This window comes from Manis pentadactyla, chromosome 16 (genome assembly GCF_030020395.1).
Source record: "Manis pentadactyla isolate mManPen7 chromosome 16, mManPen7.hap1, whole genome shotgun sequence".
NCBI classification, from domain to species: domain Eukaryota; kingdom Metazoa; phylum Chordata; class Mammalia; order Pholidota; family Manidae; genus Manis; species Manis pentadactyla.
Genome location: NC_080034.1, coordinates 13,536,648 through 13,557,590, shown reverse-complemented (window position 1 = coordinate 13,557,590; position 20,943 = coordinate 13,536,648). Strand labels below are relative to the sequence as shown.

Here is a 20,943-nt window from a genome sequence, read left to right as displayed (position 1 = left end):
CTTTTCAGAACTGAAATTCAAATAAACAGTAAGAAACATCCACTTGAACTTAGGACTGGAAATGCAGTCATAAGATGTTATATTTTCTGAACAAAAGATATTTTCATTTATTTTAAAACAAATATAGTCTGTGAATGGCAAAGATTTTGAAAAATCTTGTCAATCATCAATGATTTTTTATTTTAAACACTCATATTTTAATGTGATATTTCCTCATTGGGTAATATGAATTTACTCATTTAAGAATCTGAATTGTCTAACACATATATTACTAAAAATAAGCTTAGGCATTTGAAACACAATTTCATTTCTCCAAAAATGATATGAAGAATTGTTACAAATTACTTGAACATTTTTTTAATTGAAGTATATTTGACATACTATATTAATTTCAGGGGTAAAGCAGAGTGTTTCAACATTTTTATACATTAAAAAATGTTTACCATGATGAGGTCAACTATCATCTGTCACCATACAAAGTTACTACAAAAATATCGATTATGTTCCCTAGGCTGTACATTACATCCCCATGACTAATTTATTTTAGAACTAGAAGTCTGTCCTTTTTACCCCTTTCTCCTATTTACCATCCCTTTGCCCTTCCCCACTGGCAACCAGCAGTTTGTCATCTGTATTTATAAGTCTGTTTCTGGGTTTTTGCTTATTTATTTGTTTTGTTTTGTCTTGACTTATGTAAATTAAATCACATGGCATTTGTCTTCCCTGTTTGACTTATTTCACTTAGCATCATGCCCTCTGTGTCCATTCATGTTGTCATGAATAGTAATTCTTTTTATGGCCATGTAATATTCCATTGCAGATTATATGTGATTATGTTATGTGACTTGACAGCCTAGTAAGTATTTATCTAATAGGAATCCTAACTTATTTGTTTTGAAATGGTTAACTTATTTAATTTATGTCAATATCCAAAGCAATATTACTTATATATTTGTCCATAGTAATCAGGAAACAAGCCATGCATCACTGGTCTCTTCATTTTACCATCTTCAAGGATCACATTTTAAACAGTCAGGCTTAGGTAAATTCTTTTTTTTTCTCCTTTTCTTTCATTTTTTTTTTTCCTATCTAAAGACACTACCTGTGCCATTTAAAATTTAGCTACCACTTCAGGAAGATGAAAGAATGAATATCGTCTACTCTTATTAAGTATCATTGTTGTAGTTATAAAGTAATCTAAAATTATCAAATGTTTTCATGAGAAAAATCAGCAATGACCAACCCTGACACACATCAGACCTAAAGAAGCCCCATATTCCAAACCTAAATAGTAAAGGGGAAATATTTAAATAGATTCATGCATATTTAGCAATTCTACCCTAGATCTAAGCAACCATAACACATGTTGAGAAAACAGGTTTCCTCAGGTGTGCTTTTGCATTAACACATGCTTCTTACCACTCCTTTAAGTAGTTAGGCCTATCATTTAAAACTATCAAGTATACAGAGAAATAATCCAATAAAGAAGAGTCCCAACAACAGAGGCGGGATATGGAAGTGGTCTTAACGACACATCTGGGTAACAGCAATAAAAATCAACAAAGCAGGAATAAAAACGGTAGTAGCTGAGCAACGGAGTCAGATTTAAAATTGATGTAACAAAAAGATAATCCAAGTTATAACGACTTTGAGAATGATTGAAAACTTGAAATAAAGTACTTTGTAAACAGAAAATAATATGGTTTGTTCATTGGGAATTATATTAACAACAGAAGAAAACACCTATTTAAAGTCCATAAACACTGAGAAGTAAAAGAGAATAAACATCTCATGAGAAAAATTTCATAAAGCCAGATAAAAGGTTGAGAAATAGAAAATTGGGAATTTTTTAAAAGACAAAAAACAAACTGAAGAGCGAAATGCATGCAAGACAGTGTTTTAAGTTTGTGATTTATAATATGTAAGCAATATTAGTGCCCAAAGAAGAATGCAGAATGAGTGAATCCATATTAACTCCTCAAAGGATACTAGAGGAATGATAAAATAAAAATTTCCAGAAATGAACAAATAAATGAGAATTATATAACATCACACATTCTGGTTAAAAGCTAAAACTTGTAAGATAAAAGGCAAGGGAATTAAATTATAAGTTCTCTGCATGTCAGTCATTGGATAAGTATTTTATACATAATTTTTAATTAAGAAATTAGAAACCACGTCAGCATCCATGAAATAAGTATATCAACTGTATTCATAAAACATAATGTTCATGAAAATAGGCCACCTCTGGCTTATTTTCTGCAATGATGGAGATGAAAGCAGACCAGCAATATCGACTGCATAATCCTTAGACAAGGATAAGATCTAAGAAATTTGTACTATAGAAAATTCTAATTCATTTGTGAATCTAGGATCCAGACACGATATTTTAGTTGGCAGTTTCAATTTTCCAGACAATTTGAAAGGGTGATATGCTCTTTACCTTTTTTTAAAATGTGATACAGCAAGATTTCAATGCCAAGAAAATTAGTTCTTCGAAAATCATTAGGAAACCAGTAGTATAGAATATTCTACAGATAATTAATGGCTGAAATCTTTTAACAAGAAAATGTGCATCAAAATAGGACTTCAGGATAAAGACCCTTAAGTTGGAAATTTATAGGTTTACATAATTATTTTCCCAGTTAAAATCAGATGAAATTTAGAAATTTATTTAAAAATTTATCATTATGGATAAATTATCAGCAATGAGAATAGAGGCATTAACTCTGCTTTGCCAAGACCAATGTCAAGGAGTGAAATTCACTGTGTTCTAGGAGTTTTGAGGCTTCAGGTATTTAATACATTTTGAGTTGATTTTTGTGATGAAGTAAGATAGGGGTCCAGAGTCATTATTTTGCGTGTGGCTATCCAGTTTTCCCAACATTATTTTTTGAAGAGACTATTCTTGCCTTATTGTGTATTCTTGGCTACTTTGTCATGAATTAATTGACCATATTTGTATGGATTCATTTCTGGGTTCTCTATTCTGTTCCATTGCTTTATCTGTCAGTTTTTATACTAATACCACACTGTTTTGATTACTATACTTTGTAAATTAGTTTGAAATGAGAAAGTGTGATGGCTCCAGCTTTGTTCTCTTTTCTCAAGATTGTTTTGGAAATTTGGGCTCTATTGTGGTTCCATACAAACATTAAGATTTTTTTTCTATTTATGTAAAAAAAAAAGAAATTTGGAATTTTAATAAAGGTTGCATTGAATCAATAGATCACTTTGGGTAGTATGGACATTTCAACAATATTATTTTTTCCAATCCAGGAACCACGAATATCTTTCCATTTTTTATGTGTCTTCTTCAATTTCTTATATTAATGTTTTATAGTTTTCAGTACACAGATCCTTCACCTGCTTGGTTGAATTTATTCCTAGGTATTTTATTCTTTTTGGTGCTATTGTAATTGTGATTGTTTTTCTAATTTCTCTCTCTGATAGTTTATTATTAGTGTGTAGTAACAACTGATTTTTGTATTTCATCTATCTTAAGCTGCAAACAACTTGAGCACATACACAAGCTCTATATTTGTACACTTATAAATTTGGAGTGCTAGATGTGGGGTGCAAACCCATCACTCCTCAGGCAGAGGCTGGAAGTTAGGGGTTCCCCTATCATCATGTGGCAATGTGCTATGGGTAGGGTTCATGGAGAAGTTGTCTTGACCTTTCCTATCTATTTTAGCATTTTCTCAGTTGCCCAATGTGTTGTAGTTACTTAGCTAGTTTCCAGATTTCTCTCAGGGACACTGCATTGTGCCTAGCTGTGCCTTTGGTGCATCCATGCCAGGAGGAAAATTCAGAAGTCTCATATGTCACAATCTTGGTTCAGAGTCTTAATGCGACTCCAAGCACAATCTTTTAATGAGCCACTTTCCCCATACATTTGCCCAAATTTATGTCCAGCATCTCTAATAACTATAGTTCTAGAAGTACAGGGGTGTTGTGGAGTCAGAGGAACCTGGATAATATACAGTTCTTGTTTCGCTTTTGAATATTTTTTGTACTTCACCCACTTTTACTCACTTGTTGAACAAATGGTATTTTATTGAAAGTAGGTAAACTTATGTCTAAAATGGCAATGATCTCCCCCACCTCATGAGGTTCCTATGATATATAAAATAATGACTATAAAGCAATTAGCCCTGTTCTTGGGCTGTTCAGTTAATGTTATCTCCTTTCCCTTTATTGTCCAACAGCCTTGTTAGCTTCTATTTCAGTCACTTGGCACTTGCCTAGAATAGAAAATGAGTTTTCCAATATATTTAGTGTCTACCATACCATATGCTTCTTAAGTTCACATTTTAGATATTATATATGTGCTTATATTCTGGGAAGCATAAAGAATGGTGTCTTAAATGTGGTATGACATCATTTTTCAACATAATCCTAACTCTGTAAAGAGTTGCACCTCTAATTTTGAGAAATAATTTATGAACTTTATAACATTATTAATAAATCTTTAAAAATTTATTCTCAATATGTTTTCTACACAGAATTTCTTAACGAAAATGCACAAGTATGAATGGTTAGCACTCTGGACCTCAAGTTACATCTTCAAAAATAATTACATATACAAACATGAGGTATTTCTTTAACATTTTACCCTGAAGAGTGATATTTTCTAGAACTCTCATTAGTTGATACTTATGCTTACAAAACAGTTAGTTCTGAAAATGTTAACATAACAACAAAAACTCACACTGACAGGGATAATGCAAAGTCATTGCATTCATATTATGTATCAAATGGAAAAATAGAGATTTGTCAAAATCACCAGAGTGTTAATTAGTGTCTTTTTCAATAAGAAATGGATTGTGCCCTTGAGTATAAGGGTATCATCATGATTAGAACCCAGATGGTGACCTTTTACACTCACCCAAGTGGTAAAGATCATGTATGTTTTTATAAATTAATGTTATTCTGATATTTGTTCTACCTTTGCTGAAAATGTGAACCCCTTAAGGATAACCGAGGGCACCTAGTAGACTTCATGCAGGCACTGCAGTTATTTTTATGGAATGTAAATGCAGAATTCCACAGGGAATGGCATGGAAACATGTTTCCTACTTAGCCCTATGGCTGTCTATATATAGGATGATTTATTAGAAAGCATTACATAAACTAATTGAATTATATCTCCCCTGGGAAGAAAGGGAGAGTTTTTAGCCTGCCAAAAGTTGTGTCTCTAAGGTTTACAATAATCTTTTTCTAAATTAATTAGAAGGCTTAATGGAAAAATACAAGAGCAATTTCTTTTTGGAGAAAGAAACCAAATTGTCATTTAGTTCTTGATCTTTCTGGGTTCAAAAATCAAGGAGGATGCCTTTCTTTTTGTTCATCACCTTTTATAGTACTTTGCTCTATTCTATTTAATAGAAAAAAGTGCTTCCCAAGAACTCACTAACTTAATTTCAGAAAATGAAAGAAAGAAAATGCAGGTGTGTTTAGAGAAAGAAGGGGAAGCTGGGAGTAATGTTGCAGGCCAGGGCAATCTAGACAATCGGGCTAGACCCCAGGGCTATACTCATTCCACTTGCATCCCAAATGCCAGACCAGGAAATGTGCAGAAGTGTGTGAGCGACAGAGCAGTGATATATTTATTTTGGACTGGTTAACTGGAGAAGCCACTGGATTGGCTAGTAAATGTGCCACTTATCTCTCTGTGTTCTTAGGTATTTAGTTTGTCCTGTGATCTCTGAACTCCCCAGAATAACAGAAAGTTATTAACCGAGATCATCTTTATCACAGTATTTCTCTCTCACAGAATCATATGTTTTCTTTTTCAGCACTGCTGTTTTTAAAGGAGTGAAAGAAGATCTGGGGAAAACAGAATATGTTAAATAGAAAATTATGGAACTATTCTATTTGAAGAGAGGAAACAGGACATAGTGACAACTGTTTGGAGAGTGAGGACATTAGAACCCTGTCTCATCCACTGCCAAGACCTATTAAGTTTCACAGATATTCTCAAATTTCATCTTGCTTTGAATAAAAAGCCACTAATAGACACTACTCTTTTAAAACTCAAATTTGCATATGAATACTTTGGGTAGCCTATTAAATTGCATATTCAAACTTATTGGTTTGGGGTGGAGCCTGAGGTTCTCCATTTCTAACGAATCCCCAGTGATCCTGATCCTACTAGTAATGGAACAAACATGAGCAGCAAGAATCTAGCCTTATAACTTAATTTTACCCACAAATATGATAACAAGATCAAGGATGTAAGAGCGACTTCACCAAGGCCTTACAGGAAGATGATGACAGAATAAAATCACACAGAGACTAAATGCTACAAATTCCTCCTTGGGGTTCATTGTACCACCAAGTCTTGATTTCCCTCTCAAAGGAATTTCTTAGCTGTGGAATTGTACATATGATAATGTACACAGTAAGGGTTTGATATCTCTAAAGTTTACTTCAAATATAATTTTCATTGGCTCTTTCTTTCTCAAAACTTACAGGGCTGAATATGGGACTGAAGTAGTAGGGATTTTGTTTGATTTTCAACTTAATCGTACTTATAATATTGTGATGTAAAGAAAATGCCCTGTTTAACTGTTATTTCAACAGACCAAACAAGATTATGAAATACCAAATTTGGGATTTTTGCAGAAAATATTAATTTTATTTCTTTACTGGAAATGTGTCTGACAGTACTTCTGGAAGAGAAGGCCACTGAAATACAGGGAAACGAAACCACTGCCTCAGGAACAGCCTGAAATGCACAAAAGACTCAAATATAGGAAAGAAAATTACATCGGGGCTGAAACTAGACAATGCCAACTGAAACAAACCTCAAGATTTTTTTAAAGGTAATGTAAAGTCCCAAATACATTTTAAAAAGCTAAAAATTAATATTACTTAATGAAGAACATTGCAGAAAATATCTAAGGCATATATTCAAAAAATATATTATACTCTGACTTGGCAAAATGAAGGGGTCAAGCATGGACAAGCAATCCAAAAGACTGAAAACTTTGATTAAATATTGTTAAGGAATCTCTGGCACTGTAAGGGACATGAGTTGTTTTGGTTCAGAGGGGCTGGGAAAGGAAGTACAATTTCCCTTTCTCACACATGTTTTGCTCTTGTGATTCAGGTTTGGACTCTCTCTTGCATGAGCAGTGATAGAAATCTGCCCTAACTTGGAGATTCAAGATAATGGATGAGGATGAATAATGAGATAGAGAAAATATGCAGGAAAAATACATAAGAAAAGATTCCTGATAAAGACACAATATGGTGAGAAAGGAAATGGCTGTGAGGCCAACGGAAACACACATATACACACAGAAAAACAAATGAACAAGAGTTTTAAATGTACTAATGAATATTTCCTACTATGATTAACTCAAACTTCTGCATTTAAGACACATACTTTTTAAGAACAATATACTTCAATACTGTAAGTCTCCATTAAGAGGGTCCTGATTAAATAAAAATGGAGGTGATGAGTATTTCCATTTATGAGACCTCTTTTATTTTAAAGATGTGTTTTTAACTTAAGGAGATAGAAATTCTCTACAGTGACTTGTGGGAAACAGCCGACCACTTGTGGGAGATTCCAACTCAAATCTTATCCTGCAAAGTGTTCTGATGAATCAGTCATTGAATTGCAAGTAAAAAGAAAAATGAGAAAAATATGAGAAGAAATTTTTAAATAAGCCACTTTCCAACTTGCCACACATCACAGATCCTATAGAGAAAATATCAGTAAATTTGGATACATAAAATTAAACATTTTGAATGTCAGAATCTACTATATATTAATTAAACATTAATAAAAATGGAAAATATAGATAATGTATATGGTAGACAAAAGGTAAATAATATTGTTATTAAAAAAGTCCCAGAAATTTTAGCACACACTCAAAGAAATACACAGAGTTGTTTTCTTTACTCCTTTCCCTTTTGTTTATAGAACTTCCTTTAGTCTTTTTAGATTTGATCTGCTTGTGATGAATTCTTAGCTTTCATTCCTCTGAGAATGTCTTGATTCCTTTGTTTATTCTATAATCATGGTTTCGTTTTTCCATTGAATTACTTTCCTTATATACTTATAGTTTGATATTCAAATAAAAACACTGCTCCTTTGTAGTAGTCACACTTCTTAGCCCCAACAAAATAAAGGGAAATAACTCTCCTTTGGTTTCTGTGTCTGTATGTGTGTGTATACCCAGAGTTGAGTTAATGACATTTTTCTAGTAGCCACAGCATCCATTCTACACCCAATCATGTGTTTGGCTTTCTGTAACATTAACTTTGAATTTTGAAAGCTTGACTTTTTCCATTTTCCAAGGAGCTTCAGATATGACAGCCTGCCCCATATTGACCTGAGGGTTCTTTTCCATCAGTGTTCCACCACTGCTCTTGTTTCTTTAGCCTAAAGAGACAGACTCAGACATCAATACCCTTCAGTGTCCTTCCGAGGCTGTAATCTGGGCATTGCAACATAGAGAGAGTTACAATGAACAGGTCAGCTAAGTAAGATACATATGCATCTTCATATCTGTATCTCCAGATGGAGCTGGCGGGGAATGAGGTATGTCTGATAGGTATTGTATCTCGGTTTCTTATAGATACCAAATGCTCGATATTTGCAGAAGGAATGACCAAAATTACACTGAGAGTACACTTAACGTATTACTAAAAAAGAACACTTAAAAATATATTTCATTATAATAATTAATCTAGATGGGCGGATGAGGTTTTTAAAAGCAGAGAAATGGACTAGACAGTCCTAAAACTGACCTGTATGTAGGAATTTAGTGCATGATAAATGAGGCAACCTGAAGCAATGGAGAAATAACAGACCTTTTGATAAAAGTTTTTGAAATATTGATTACACTTTTGAAAAAAGCTAAATTAGATCCCTATCTTTTAGCAGTCATAACAGCATACTCACTATGAATTGAAGTTTCTGTTGTGAATCCTAAAATTTTATACTACATGAGGATATAAGGAAATATTTCAAGTATTGCTGTACAAAAGGGCTTTCTATGGAGTAATGCAAAGCCCAGTGTCATAAAGAAAAAAATGAAAAATCTTTTAATTTACTGGTTCTACAAAGCAGGAGTGTCTAACTCCAGACAAGATTTGCAATTTTCAGAATCTAGTAGATTATATCCATAATTTAAAGTATTGTGTAGAAATCCAAAGAAAAGAACAGCAAGACAAAAGAAAAAATGCTATCAGTCAAAGGTTGTGAGTAGATTAGTGCAAAGAAATACAAGTGGCAAATAATCATACGGAAAGGTGCTCAGTCTTGGCAGTAACCTGGGAAAATGTATATCAAAATAATGTCATGCCATATTTTCCTCATCAAATTAGTCGACACTTTAAAAAATATTTCATTCGGTAGGATCTAGGGAAACTGGCATGCTCACAGTCTGATTAAATAAGAATGGTTTTTCAACACTTATATGGAACATGTTGGAGCTATTAAATAGAATGAGTCAGGACTCATGTATGACAGTGGAATGGTTTCTAAGATACACTAAGTGAAACAGCCATTGAATAAGAAGGATAACAAGTTGTTTTATGTTTAAAGTATTAGAAAAATGAACATCTAGAAGCATATAGCTAGAATGTTAACAATTCTCATAATATCAGATCTATATGTGTATGTATGTGTGAATATATACCAATTCACATGTAAAAAACATAAACTTATTTATATATTTAATTCAGAAGAATACCACATTTACACTACCAAGAAACAGGGTTTTAGGGATGACTACAGGCAATATATGCAACAGTTCAAACAAGATATATGCGTCATCCATTCCCTACCAAGAAATTTATTAGTCACAATACTTCTTTTTCCATGTTAAGCATGGCATTCACCCTCTAGAAACAAATCAACACAGTATCAATAAACAATTAAGCTTTTAAAAGTAATGTGCATCAGAAAATGTGCCAATTGATTTATATTCCTTATCTAATTTAATCCTGAGAAAAACCTAATAGGTTGTTAATATGATTACCTTCACTGAATAGTTAAAATTTGATTTCAGAATATGAGTAAGTAATTTCTCAAGGAATACACAGCAGGGAAAGAGCAGAACATCAGTTCAATCCTGTTTCCTTCACGCATTTAGCAGCCCCATCGCTCCCTCTAACAGGGCCGTTTCCTGAGTATCTACCACGTCGTCCGTGCATCACCACACAATGACTCTGATGTAAGAACTACTATAGCTGTATTTTACTGATGAGAGGCATGCAAAGAATTTAAATAAAATATCCACAGTCTCACAATGCCAAAAGCTATTTTTAATCCCTATGCCTCCTTCCTTTACCAAATCAGTCACCCAGGAAAGAGGAAGAACTCCCCATAACTCAAGAAGGTTTGTGAAGTTCATAAATTTCAGATGGCCAATATTTCCCAATGAAGGAAGCATTCCACGTAAAATTCAAAGCGTCAGCCACATCACATCAGACTCCTGAGGACCGGAACACAGATCCGGAGAGCATTACAGATTCTACGTGCACCCACCTGCTGGCATATCCATCCAGCATGTACTTTCCCGCTGGGTATGTGGATCAATCCTCTCATCCCTACACGTCTACAGGCACTTGTGTTTCCTAAAACAGGGGTGGTGAGGCAGATGGTGTATTATAAGCCTTCTGAGCCCCTTTTGACCATTTCCAGGATTTAGTTTAATGAGGGCTCCAGATGATAGAAGTTTATGATAACAAGAGTCAGAGAAGGTGACAAGAAGCTGTGGTTTTCAGTCTTGTTTGGAGCAACTGAGAAATTCCAAAGAGGAAAGGTGAGAGGCAGAGCAGTGAAATCATCCAGAACTGCTGAAGGAATGACTGGAACCTACAGCAAGTGGTTTGACTTTCCTTTTAAGCTACTTTGGATTTAATAATAATTATAAAACTTACATCAATCTTGATCTCACGTCTTGAGCTAGTCTGTCCCGCAGCACATGAGCGCTGATACTCTTCAAAGAAATCTGTGCATCTGTAACACAGAATTAAATTTTTAAGCAAGTAACATATTAAAGCATAATTTCAAGAGAGTTTCATCATTTAAGGTTTTATTTTCAGTTAAAGCTAAGAAAACCACATGCCCATGAGCAACAGAAGGCAGGAGTCTATTCCTGTTTTTTTTTTATCCTTCAAGGTGACTGGAATGAAAGAACAGATCAATTTTCATTTTTGTCGTCTTCCCCTTGGCAATGTAAAGAAAGAACAGTTCTAAAAGATAAAAAGTATATTTAGGGCTTATGTAGGAAACTGAAGTCATCTGTCGCCAAACTGCAGTGCAAGGAGTTATCCATCCTCACCCCCTCTTCCTGCCTACAAAGTCAGTGGCAAGACTAGAAAAGGGAAACGACGCTGTAAACGGCAGCTCGGTGCATCTGCGAGCCATTTTTCTTTGCCACCTGCATCTCCTGGATTTACCTAAACTAATATTCTATCCATGAGCAGGAGAGTTATTAAACAATTCCATAAAGAGAGCCAAAAAATACCTTATGTGTACACAAGGACGAAAGACCAGTCTGCTTAGGAACACTTTAAATACTAAGCATGTGGTATTAAACTCCCAACAAACCCAGAGCAAACAATAGAGCATCTCCTCATCCTACCTGCTACTTCTATTGCTGTGAGCAGTTACCGTTAAGTACATTAAAGTCCAATTAATCCACATTTATTGGAAATTACTTTATGCTAATGAGCACAACTAAAAGAAGGGCAGAGATAATGTATCAGTTCATTGCATTAAGTAAAACAGGCAGCATCTGTCATCTTAACTATACTTAGCCCTTGTTTTATAAAACAGCATAATTAAAATTATCTTTATCAACTTTCCCTTGACATTAAGTCTTAAATATTGTGAGTTAAATATACTTTCTTAGATTTACTAATAGAAAAATAAAAATAACTGCCTCCCTTGCAGGCAAGGATTTGAGAGGCAGTTGTTTGCATTTGTTTCACAGTGTATTCCGAGGAACCCACTTCTGCAGACACAGGAATAATGACTGATGCCATCAGGCACAGCTCTACCATGAAGGCAGGGCTTTGACAGACACTCATCTATATTTACTCCACAGGAGAGGCCTACATTAGAAGAGATAAGGCAAATCATGGGACTATTTAAATGCAAAACTCAAAAGTCTGTTCATTATGATGCATGCCACCAAGTAATCAAGAATTCCCTCTCCATAAAGATACTTTGACATCTTGTAGCAAAGGAAAGCATCTTTCAAGGTGAAATGTGTTTAGGCCTATGAACTCATACACTGCTAATTTAATGTGAATGAGAAAACAAAGCACAGCGTAATGTACTTTGGTTTGTTTTTAGTGTGAGGAGTTGTTATTGAGAATATTAGTGAAATAATAAATTACATAAAGTTGTCACTGTGAATACTAATTCCTAATTTTTTTTGTAATGATAACTTAAAAGTCACACATTTCTTACCTACAGGAATTAAGGAGTTTTAATTTTTCCAGATTTGGTCTTGGTCAGTCTATTAATGGCTGTCTGAAATTTCTAAATGTAACCTAACTTTGGCTAATGAGTATTTTTAAAGACTAAGTTCTGAGTATTTATTAGGCACCTACCATGTGCATTCTCTGTGTTCAACTAAGGATACCAAACAAAAAGAGAGAGAATGACTGTGAATCCAGAAACATGTTATCAGGGAGACAATCTTTATAGATAGAAAACATCTCAAGAACAACATGAGCAATTCTTAATGGAAAGCTAAATTGTGTTTCAGGTTTCATACTTTAGAGGCAGTAGGAGAAAGTGAAGAATCATGGTAAAAAAATGTTAGAATTGACCCTTTGTTCACTGTGTCCTTTACCACCGAGTTACCTTTGGTTAATGTTCATCAAACCTGGAGCCAGATATTAGCCCCAACTTACTGATGAGTAAACAAGCGTTCAGAGACTTTAAATAATCCCTCCAGAACACACAGGCCATCACCGCAGATCAGGGCTGAAATCCCCTTCTCTCTGACTCATGCTCCTATCATCAGTTTAAGTGTACTGTTCTGCAACTACTACGATATGTGCATAGATTATTATGCTGAATAATCCTGTGGGTACTGTTAAAAATAAGACAACAGGCCCTGAATGTAACAGCCACATATGCTGAGCCCCATGTCACCAAACCAAGACTCCATTTACAGTTTCTGCTTCTCAGAAAAGGAATCATAAAACAATCCATCAGGGATCACTGGATCAGCACACGTTGGACAATCCTCCTGATAGATCCCTGTCATCCCCACGGGAAGCACTTTGCAATGACCGACCTGCTTCCTGTCTAGGATCATTTCCTTGGCCCTGATCCCTTCTGGCTATAAAAGTCCTTCATTTTGTGCAGCTCCTCATCAGGTCTCCTTTCTATCTGCGAGACTGGATGCTACCCGATAGGAGTTGATTTTTGTCCAAATTAACTCTTAAAATTTTCAATATGCCTCAGTTTATCTTTAAAGAGTTTCCATTGAAAAACATGGCTCTTGTACCCAAAAACATAATGTCTAATTGGGAATAAAGATATGTTCATTGAAAAATAAACTATAATGCTTACAAACAAACAGTTATAAATAAGCCATTTTGGAATAATGATAAGCTTATGAACAAATAAGCTCATTACAATGAAGAATATACTAATAGTTGATGCCTGGAGAGACCCTATGTGCCAGGTACTACTGAGCACTTGTACAGATCAATTTATTTAAACTTTACAGTAATTTTTTCTGTAGAATCATTTTATAGAATAATTTTATATAAAATAATTCTCACCATTTTATGGAAAATGAAGCACAAAACCTCACTGCTGGTAAATGGCAGAGCCCGTCGTGTGAGCCACTGTGGGATACCATCAGTCACACTACATCTTCTTGTGTAAGAATGTGCTGTATGTTCTAATGAGAGATGAGCACATTGGATGCTTAAGGAATGAAGCAACTGAGCCAATATCAGAGAAAGAAGATCAAAGCTCTGATGGGCATGGGGGAACAGTACTTGAGATATTTTAAATGAGAAGTTTGACAGTACCTAGACATTCTACGGGTGTTAGATATCTCAGCATTTGTTTAGATACCAGAAAAAGGTTGGCAGCGGTAGGGGGATAGTACTATTGGCATATATGCAGCCATTTCACTGGGAGATACAACTTAATTTTAATAACTTACATATCATAGCAGAACTATATATTCAAGTGCATGTTATTTCCAGCAGTCACATTGGGGGAGTGTGACTTATTGCAAACAAGGCTTCCAATGTAAAAATATATTTCTGGAAATTCTCTTGAGAGATTGTCAATTTTTAAGTCAAAATACTATTATGTAATGGTTACACTTTTATTTTACCACACTGTTATTACCTCTATAGGGCTTTGGATATTAACGGTCATGTCAAAAAATAATAATGTGTATAAACTGGTCAAATGTGTAGTCATATTTAAATGCACTATCAAAATTTAGGTTCAGGATGTGGATTAAAGAAACAACAGAGATAACATTCAGCTATTAATAGTTTACAAAGGGACCCTCTCCCTAAATCTCAGTGGCTCATGTCACACCGGTTTATTTCTTATTCTATGACCAAGGTGAGCTACACCTGCACTTCACATTGTCTTTGTTCTGGGAGCCAGGTGAAGGGCACATTCTCTGCCTTGGACATCGCCAGCACTGCCGAAGAGAGAAAAGGCCACTTGGCAGACACGTCTTAGTTTTTAATCTCCTGCCAACATTTCATTGACAAGTTCAAGGCACGTGACCAAGTCCAACATAGATGAGATGGGAATGAGTGTCCTCCACCAGGAAAGGGCAGATATTTGTGACGATAATATGTAGTGTAGACACATTAATCATACAATCTTCTCATCTGTCAATGAGGGTTATTTATCAGTACATTACAGGTTTATTAGGGTGACAAAGTAAAACCACATATTTAAAACAACTAGTCCAGGGCCTGGCACCTATTTAGCATTTCCTGATAGAAGTATCCCAACTATGTTATATTACAGATGTGATTTAGGTCTTTCCAGAGGCATCATTATTCTAACTAAGAAGATGAGTGAAAGTGTCTCTGAAGGAATATATAGAATGCTGGCAGAATCAGTGATGGAAATTTTAGTTAAAAAGATATGGTCAATTTACTACAAAAGTGTTGGGGCAAGGGGCGAAGTGGCAAAAGAGAATTAGACTGGATACATTTAGAGACAGGAGAACTGGCAAAAGATATTATGTTACACCTTTGTTAAGTGTTCTCTCTACTCCAGGGCAAGCATGCCTCACTTTAGCTGGAGAAAACTTCATTAACATTACCTTAGGAGCTTTTTTATTCCTAATGTTTTATTCATTAATTAAACTGTGGTCATAATTTGCCTTCCTGAGTAATCTCCAGAGAGGATAAGAATGTAATGATGAGCTGATCTAAACATTCTGATCCCTGTAAACCATTAAAAATTTTTTTAAAATATCATCACCCTACAAGTCACATCCTCTTATTAGAACCTTTTTAACATCATCTACTCTACCCTCCCTCCCCTTGACCACTCTGGAGTGGCTGCACTGATCTCCTTGTGTTTTTGCAAAAACTTTGTTCCTGTTCCTCAATTTCTTTTCACCCAGATATTTACACAATTCATTCTTTTATTTCTTTTGGGTCTTTATTTAAATGCCATTTTCTCAATGAACCTTAATTGACCACATAATTTAAAATTGCACGTCTTCCCTACCCATAATCACCAATGTCTAGTTTTATCTAGTTTATTTTTCCTCCCAAAACAAGTAATCTCTTTCTATCCTTCTATAAAATTTAGTCATTTGTTTTTTTTTGTCTGTCTTTCCCATTACAATGAAGGAATGGATTTTGTCTGTCTAGTTCAATGCTTCATTAACTCAAATATTTGTTAAATAAATAAATAAATCATGCATGTGTTTATATTTTGTTTTACAAATCATTTTTTGGTTTGTTTTTCTACAGAAGCTTCTGTCCCTTCCCAAGCAGAACAAAACAGTTCTTGAGAAGCTCGGGAAACTGTCAGTTTTTGTAATGGTGAGAATCATAATCTGGAATGAGGTGATTTCTCTAAGGTGCATGCCTGAAAGACATGTGTTGTCTGTGCAGTCAAGGGGAATTATTTAATGGAATCTCTACTTTTTCCCACCTTCAAACTGAGAAGCTTCCATAATAAATTAAAAGAATAAATGTGTAGACTTTATTTCAAATGATCTCCCATACATAACTGCCAACACTAAGAAAGACAAAATCCTGTTTGCCACAGAATGGACTTTGAGGGCATTAAGCTAAGTGACATAAGTCTGACAGCAAATGACAAATATTGGGTGGTATCACTTATATGTGGAATATTAAAAAAAAGAAAAGGAAAAAGTCAAACTCATGGAAACAGAAGAAAGAAAAGTGGTTGCCAGGAGCTGAGGGGTAGGGGAAATGGAGAGATTGGTGAAAGTGCACCACTTTTCAGCTATAGGATGAAGTCTAAGGATTCTATATGTAAAGTGATGACTATAACTGATAACACTGTATTGCACAATTAAAATTTAGTGCAAGAATAGAACATGAATGTTCTCACCAAAAATAAAGATAAAAATTCTGAGGTGTTAATGAACTAGATGGGAGGAATCCTTTCATAATGTGTATGCATATCAAATCATCACATTGCACATCTTAAATGAGACAATTTTGTCAATTATACCTCAGTAAAGCTAAAGAAAGAAATTGTAATCACTACCTTAAATGGAAAACCATTATCATGTTCCAGAAATGAAAAGTAGCCAAAAAGGAAATTCAACAGAAACACAATTACCAACCCTTTCAAACTTTAAATCCCTCATCTGCAAACTGTGTCTAAGAGCATTTATGTTGTAGCATAGTTGAGCAATGTATGGAGAGCATAGAGTCATTTCTAACACCATATAGAAGATGAAAAATTATATTTATTAAAACATTATTGTAACAACTTGGCCATTTATCTTCTTCAGAGGATTAAAACGTGAATGCTTTCACATTGCATGAATCCAAGCAAATCTAAAAGAAGTAACGTTTAATATTTAGTAGACATTACCAAAAGTTTGTTTAAAATCTCAATCTCAGTTCTTTGATTATCTTATGCTTCAGGTATTTCCTATTACTCATTAATGTATCCAACACACGTTTATTGAGCATCTATTTTGCATTAGTCATAGTTCTCGACTCTTTCCATAGCTCTTTCTGACCTGGTACTGCTGCGTCACAGTGTAACAGATATGTTCCAGGTACTTTAATGATCAGCTCTGTGGATTTCATTTGAAAAGAGTAAAAACATGACTTTATTTTTTATTTTTTACCCTTTGTTGTGTCTAACCTATTGTCCTTTCTTGCTATCCTGCTCTCTGCTTTAGGGCTTTACAAAATCACAAAATCTTCTTGGAATAATAATTCCATAGTTGCCAAATATCAATCAATATGCCAATCACCAATTTCAAGTAATTGCCTCAAAGTTATAGAGGCAAATAATAATTTCAATTACTAAATACCAATATATCAATATTAAAGCAACCAAAGTATTAAATTATTTGTAAATATTAGTAGAAAAGACTTTCAGAATTTTATAGGATTTGATTCATTTCTTTTTCTTACAATCATAGGTTGATTCTTAATTTGTTGTTTTCAAACAAATATTTTTTTAGTTTAATTTTTGGCTATCCATTTACTCTCTCTTTAAAATGAACAGGCACAGAAATTCTGATTCAATGGTTATAAAAAGCTGTAAACATAATACAGGTTCATAAAGTAGGAGTAAACTGGATATGCACAAAATTAAGAAAATCAGAAAACAAAATTTGCTAACATTAAGGGTAATGGCACAGGTTGGGAACACCTAAAATATCTGCTCTCTGTGTCAATGATTTTCATCTTTAAAGTTATTTTGCTTCCTGAAATAAAATTTTAAGGAGCAAGCTTTCAGATAGAATAGATTAATAAAGATGTGCATATTTGTGAATACACTAGATCTTACTTAAAATCATTTATAAAAATTTGTGCCACAAATCTGTCCATTGAAGGAGAAGTGCTATTAACATATGACTCTCATTATATTGCTATTGTTCCTTTGGGAAGAAATGGTTTAATTTTGGCAAAAATATTCACAACATACAAGTTTATTTTTGGAAAACTTGTAGTTTGTGGTTCTAAAATTAGAGCTCTTGATTTTATTAACAACACATGTAACGCCTTTTCTAAGCAGAGTAGATGGTTACCTGTGGAATATTGGGGAATTTTTATGTCTGCTTGTGCCCAAACACTCTTCACCAGACTGCCTCAACCTCTGCCTCTGCATTGGACATTTTCACATCAGAAATTAAAGAATCATTTTCGGAAATAAGCTATTAAAGAATATAAGCTGAGAAGCATGATCAGTAAAATATTTACATGCATCACTGATGTTATAATAGTGATAACACCTGCAAATCATCTATCTGTTTAATTCTTCTCCAGCCCGTGTTTCTTCTCTTACTTTCTCTCAAAGTCCCCTTTACCCAATTCTCTCCACTAACAATATATGTGAAAGGAAAAGGCAGAAAACTCCTTTAGACAAATTTTCCAAAAGGATTTTTCTGCCTTTTCATTTCACGTGTATTATCCTAACAAAATACTTTAGGGGCACTTTACTGCATCCTGAAACAAATGTAGTCTTCTTAGCCTGAAATTAAATCCTTTGATCAATCTTGTCTTTATTACCATTCCTCTGATATTATCAAATACTCTAGTCACCTAGTTTACAAACCTGGCTGAATAACAGAACCACCTGTGGTGTCCTAAAAAATGTGAATTTCCAAATCTGAATATGTGGAAACTAGGCCTGACAAGATACATCTTTTAAAAATATCTCCAGATGACTTTAAAGCACGGGTAGGTGTGAGGACCACTGCTTTCATCAAACTAGGCTAGATTAAACATTATGTCTTTTTTTATGTTGTGTTTAATCTTGAGAGTTCTGCCAGGAATATCATTTCCCCATGTCTGCCTATTGGGGGCTTGTTTTTAAATTCAGGCTTTACTGAAATCCTAACTCAATTTTAAAAGTTCCTTTGATATCTCCTAATAAAAATTAGCTAGAAACATTTATCACATTATTGTTAAAGTGTGTTTATTTAGATTACTGTCTGACCTCCCATATAGGTATTTGAGGACAGGAATCATACCTATTCACTTTTACCTTATAAAAAACCCCAATACACAACTTTTCATGTTGTCAGGGGTCAAACAGTCAGCTTATTTACTGTTGAAAACATCCAAACAGTGATGACAGTTTGAAAGTGATTACAACATACATAATAGGATGATACTTATGAATGATCTAGTCAAATTAATACAGTCCCACAGCGATCACATAATTAATGAATTTAGGAATCAATGACTTTGAAAATCCAAATTGATACTTCTAAGCATTTTGAATTACAAAATAAAATAATGGAATAAGAGCTTCTCTAAACCCAAATGAGAATTTTATGACAAAATGTTTTACTACTGGCAATATCTAACAGAGTTTGACTATCATATAAAATGTCTGCAGTTAGGCAGTTCAGCAAATGACATTCTTTAGGGAACAATCCAGGAAAACATGCAGGCTTGTTGTTTAAAGGTAGGTTGATAAAAACTTATGAGACATTCTCAACAAGCAAGAGAAAAATAATAAATGGAATGAGACCTAAAATTGATGTAGTGGTTGAAATTATCACAGAGGGAATTTAAAATATGTAAAATATATTGGTATAGTTGGACATACAAATTGACAAGGAATATCAAAAGAAAGAAGAGACTTTTAAAAAATATTCAAGTGGGAATGCCAGAGCAATACTACTTATACGTGAAGACTTCCTTTAATGAGCTTATTATTATTATTAGTGGACTGGACATAGCAGGGAAAACAGCCAATGAATGTGAAGACAAGTCAATAAAACTTATCAAAACTGAAACACCCAGAAATAAAGACTAAGAAAACACAGTTTCTAAGATATGTGGACTAATATCATGATTCTAACTTAATTGTAATTGAAACCCCGAAAGTTAAAAAAAAACAAAAAAGGAAAGAGAATATGAGAATATGGTGGAAGAGTATATGCCCATGGGATACAGTAGCTCTGTGACATACCACACCATCCCAAACTGCTAGGGGCAAAAGAGGTACCAGCTTGAAGATGAGAGCTCGCAGTGATGGGGTGCCATCTTATAGAATGCAGCATATTCTAAATCAATAATGATATGTTTCCCAGTAGGTATAATACATGAAATCGGAAACCAAGGGGTAAAAGTGAGGGTGGAAGCACCTACCATCACTCTCTGTGGACACTGGAGAAGTGTCTTGCATTCCTGACAATAGAGGCTCCACGGATCTAGAGGTTCTGGTTACCAGTGGAGCGATTCTTGCACAAGGAGACACCACAGGATTCCCTTCTGAATTCTATGGCTTCCATCCAGTCACTTTGGTCTCTTTGTGCCAAGAGATAATCAGGCAAGGAAAGAAGACATTCTTTTTATAGGAGTTATTGATGCTGATCATCAGTATGATGTAGGGTGCTGTGATAAAATGGGAGCAAGGATGGAAACATTTGGTATCGCTTCAGGGACATGAGTTGGCCCTCCTTTGCCCAATATTGTAGGAAATGGGCAAAAACAGCAGCCAAAGCCTTACTAGGAAACCAGAATTCTCAGCATTAAGTCTCTAGATTACCTCAATAAGATAATCCACTAACTAGTATATTTTGCTAGCCAAGGATGAGAGAGATAGAAATGATTAGGAGGACGATGACTATCCACTGCAGTATCTAGATCAGCTTCAGTGACAGACCTTGTAGTTCTTCGCAAATCACCCTCTTGCACATTTAGCGAGAAAAAGAGGCAAATCAGAAGTTAGGAGGAATGGTTATTAGATGAGATGTACTTTAATTTTGAAAG

The 20,943-nt window shown here is 34.5% G+C and overlaps 1 protein-coding gene across 1 annotated transcript in view; it reads right to left on the bottom strand.

The window, feature by feature from the left end:
- Positions 1 to 20,943, bottom strand: part of EYS (eyes shut homolog) — a 1,412,275-nt gene that overhangs the window by 891,994 nt on the left and 499,338 nt on the right. The window contains 2 exon segments of the mRNA XM_057494276.1: positions 10,909 to 10,987; positions 11,916 to 12,087. Coding sequence (XP_057350259.1) covers positions 10,909 to 10,987; positions 11,916 to 12,087 — 251 coding nt within the window.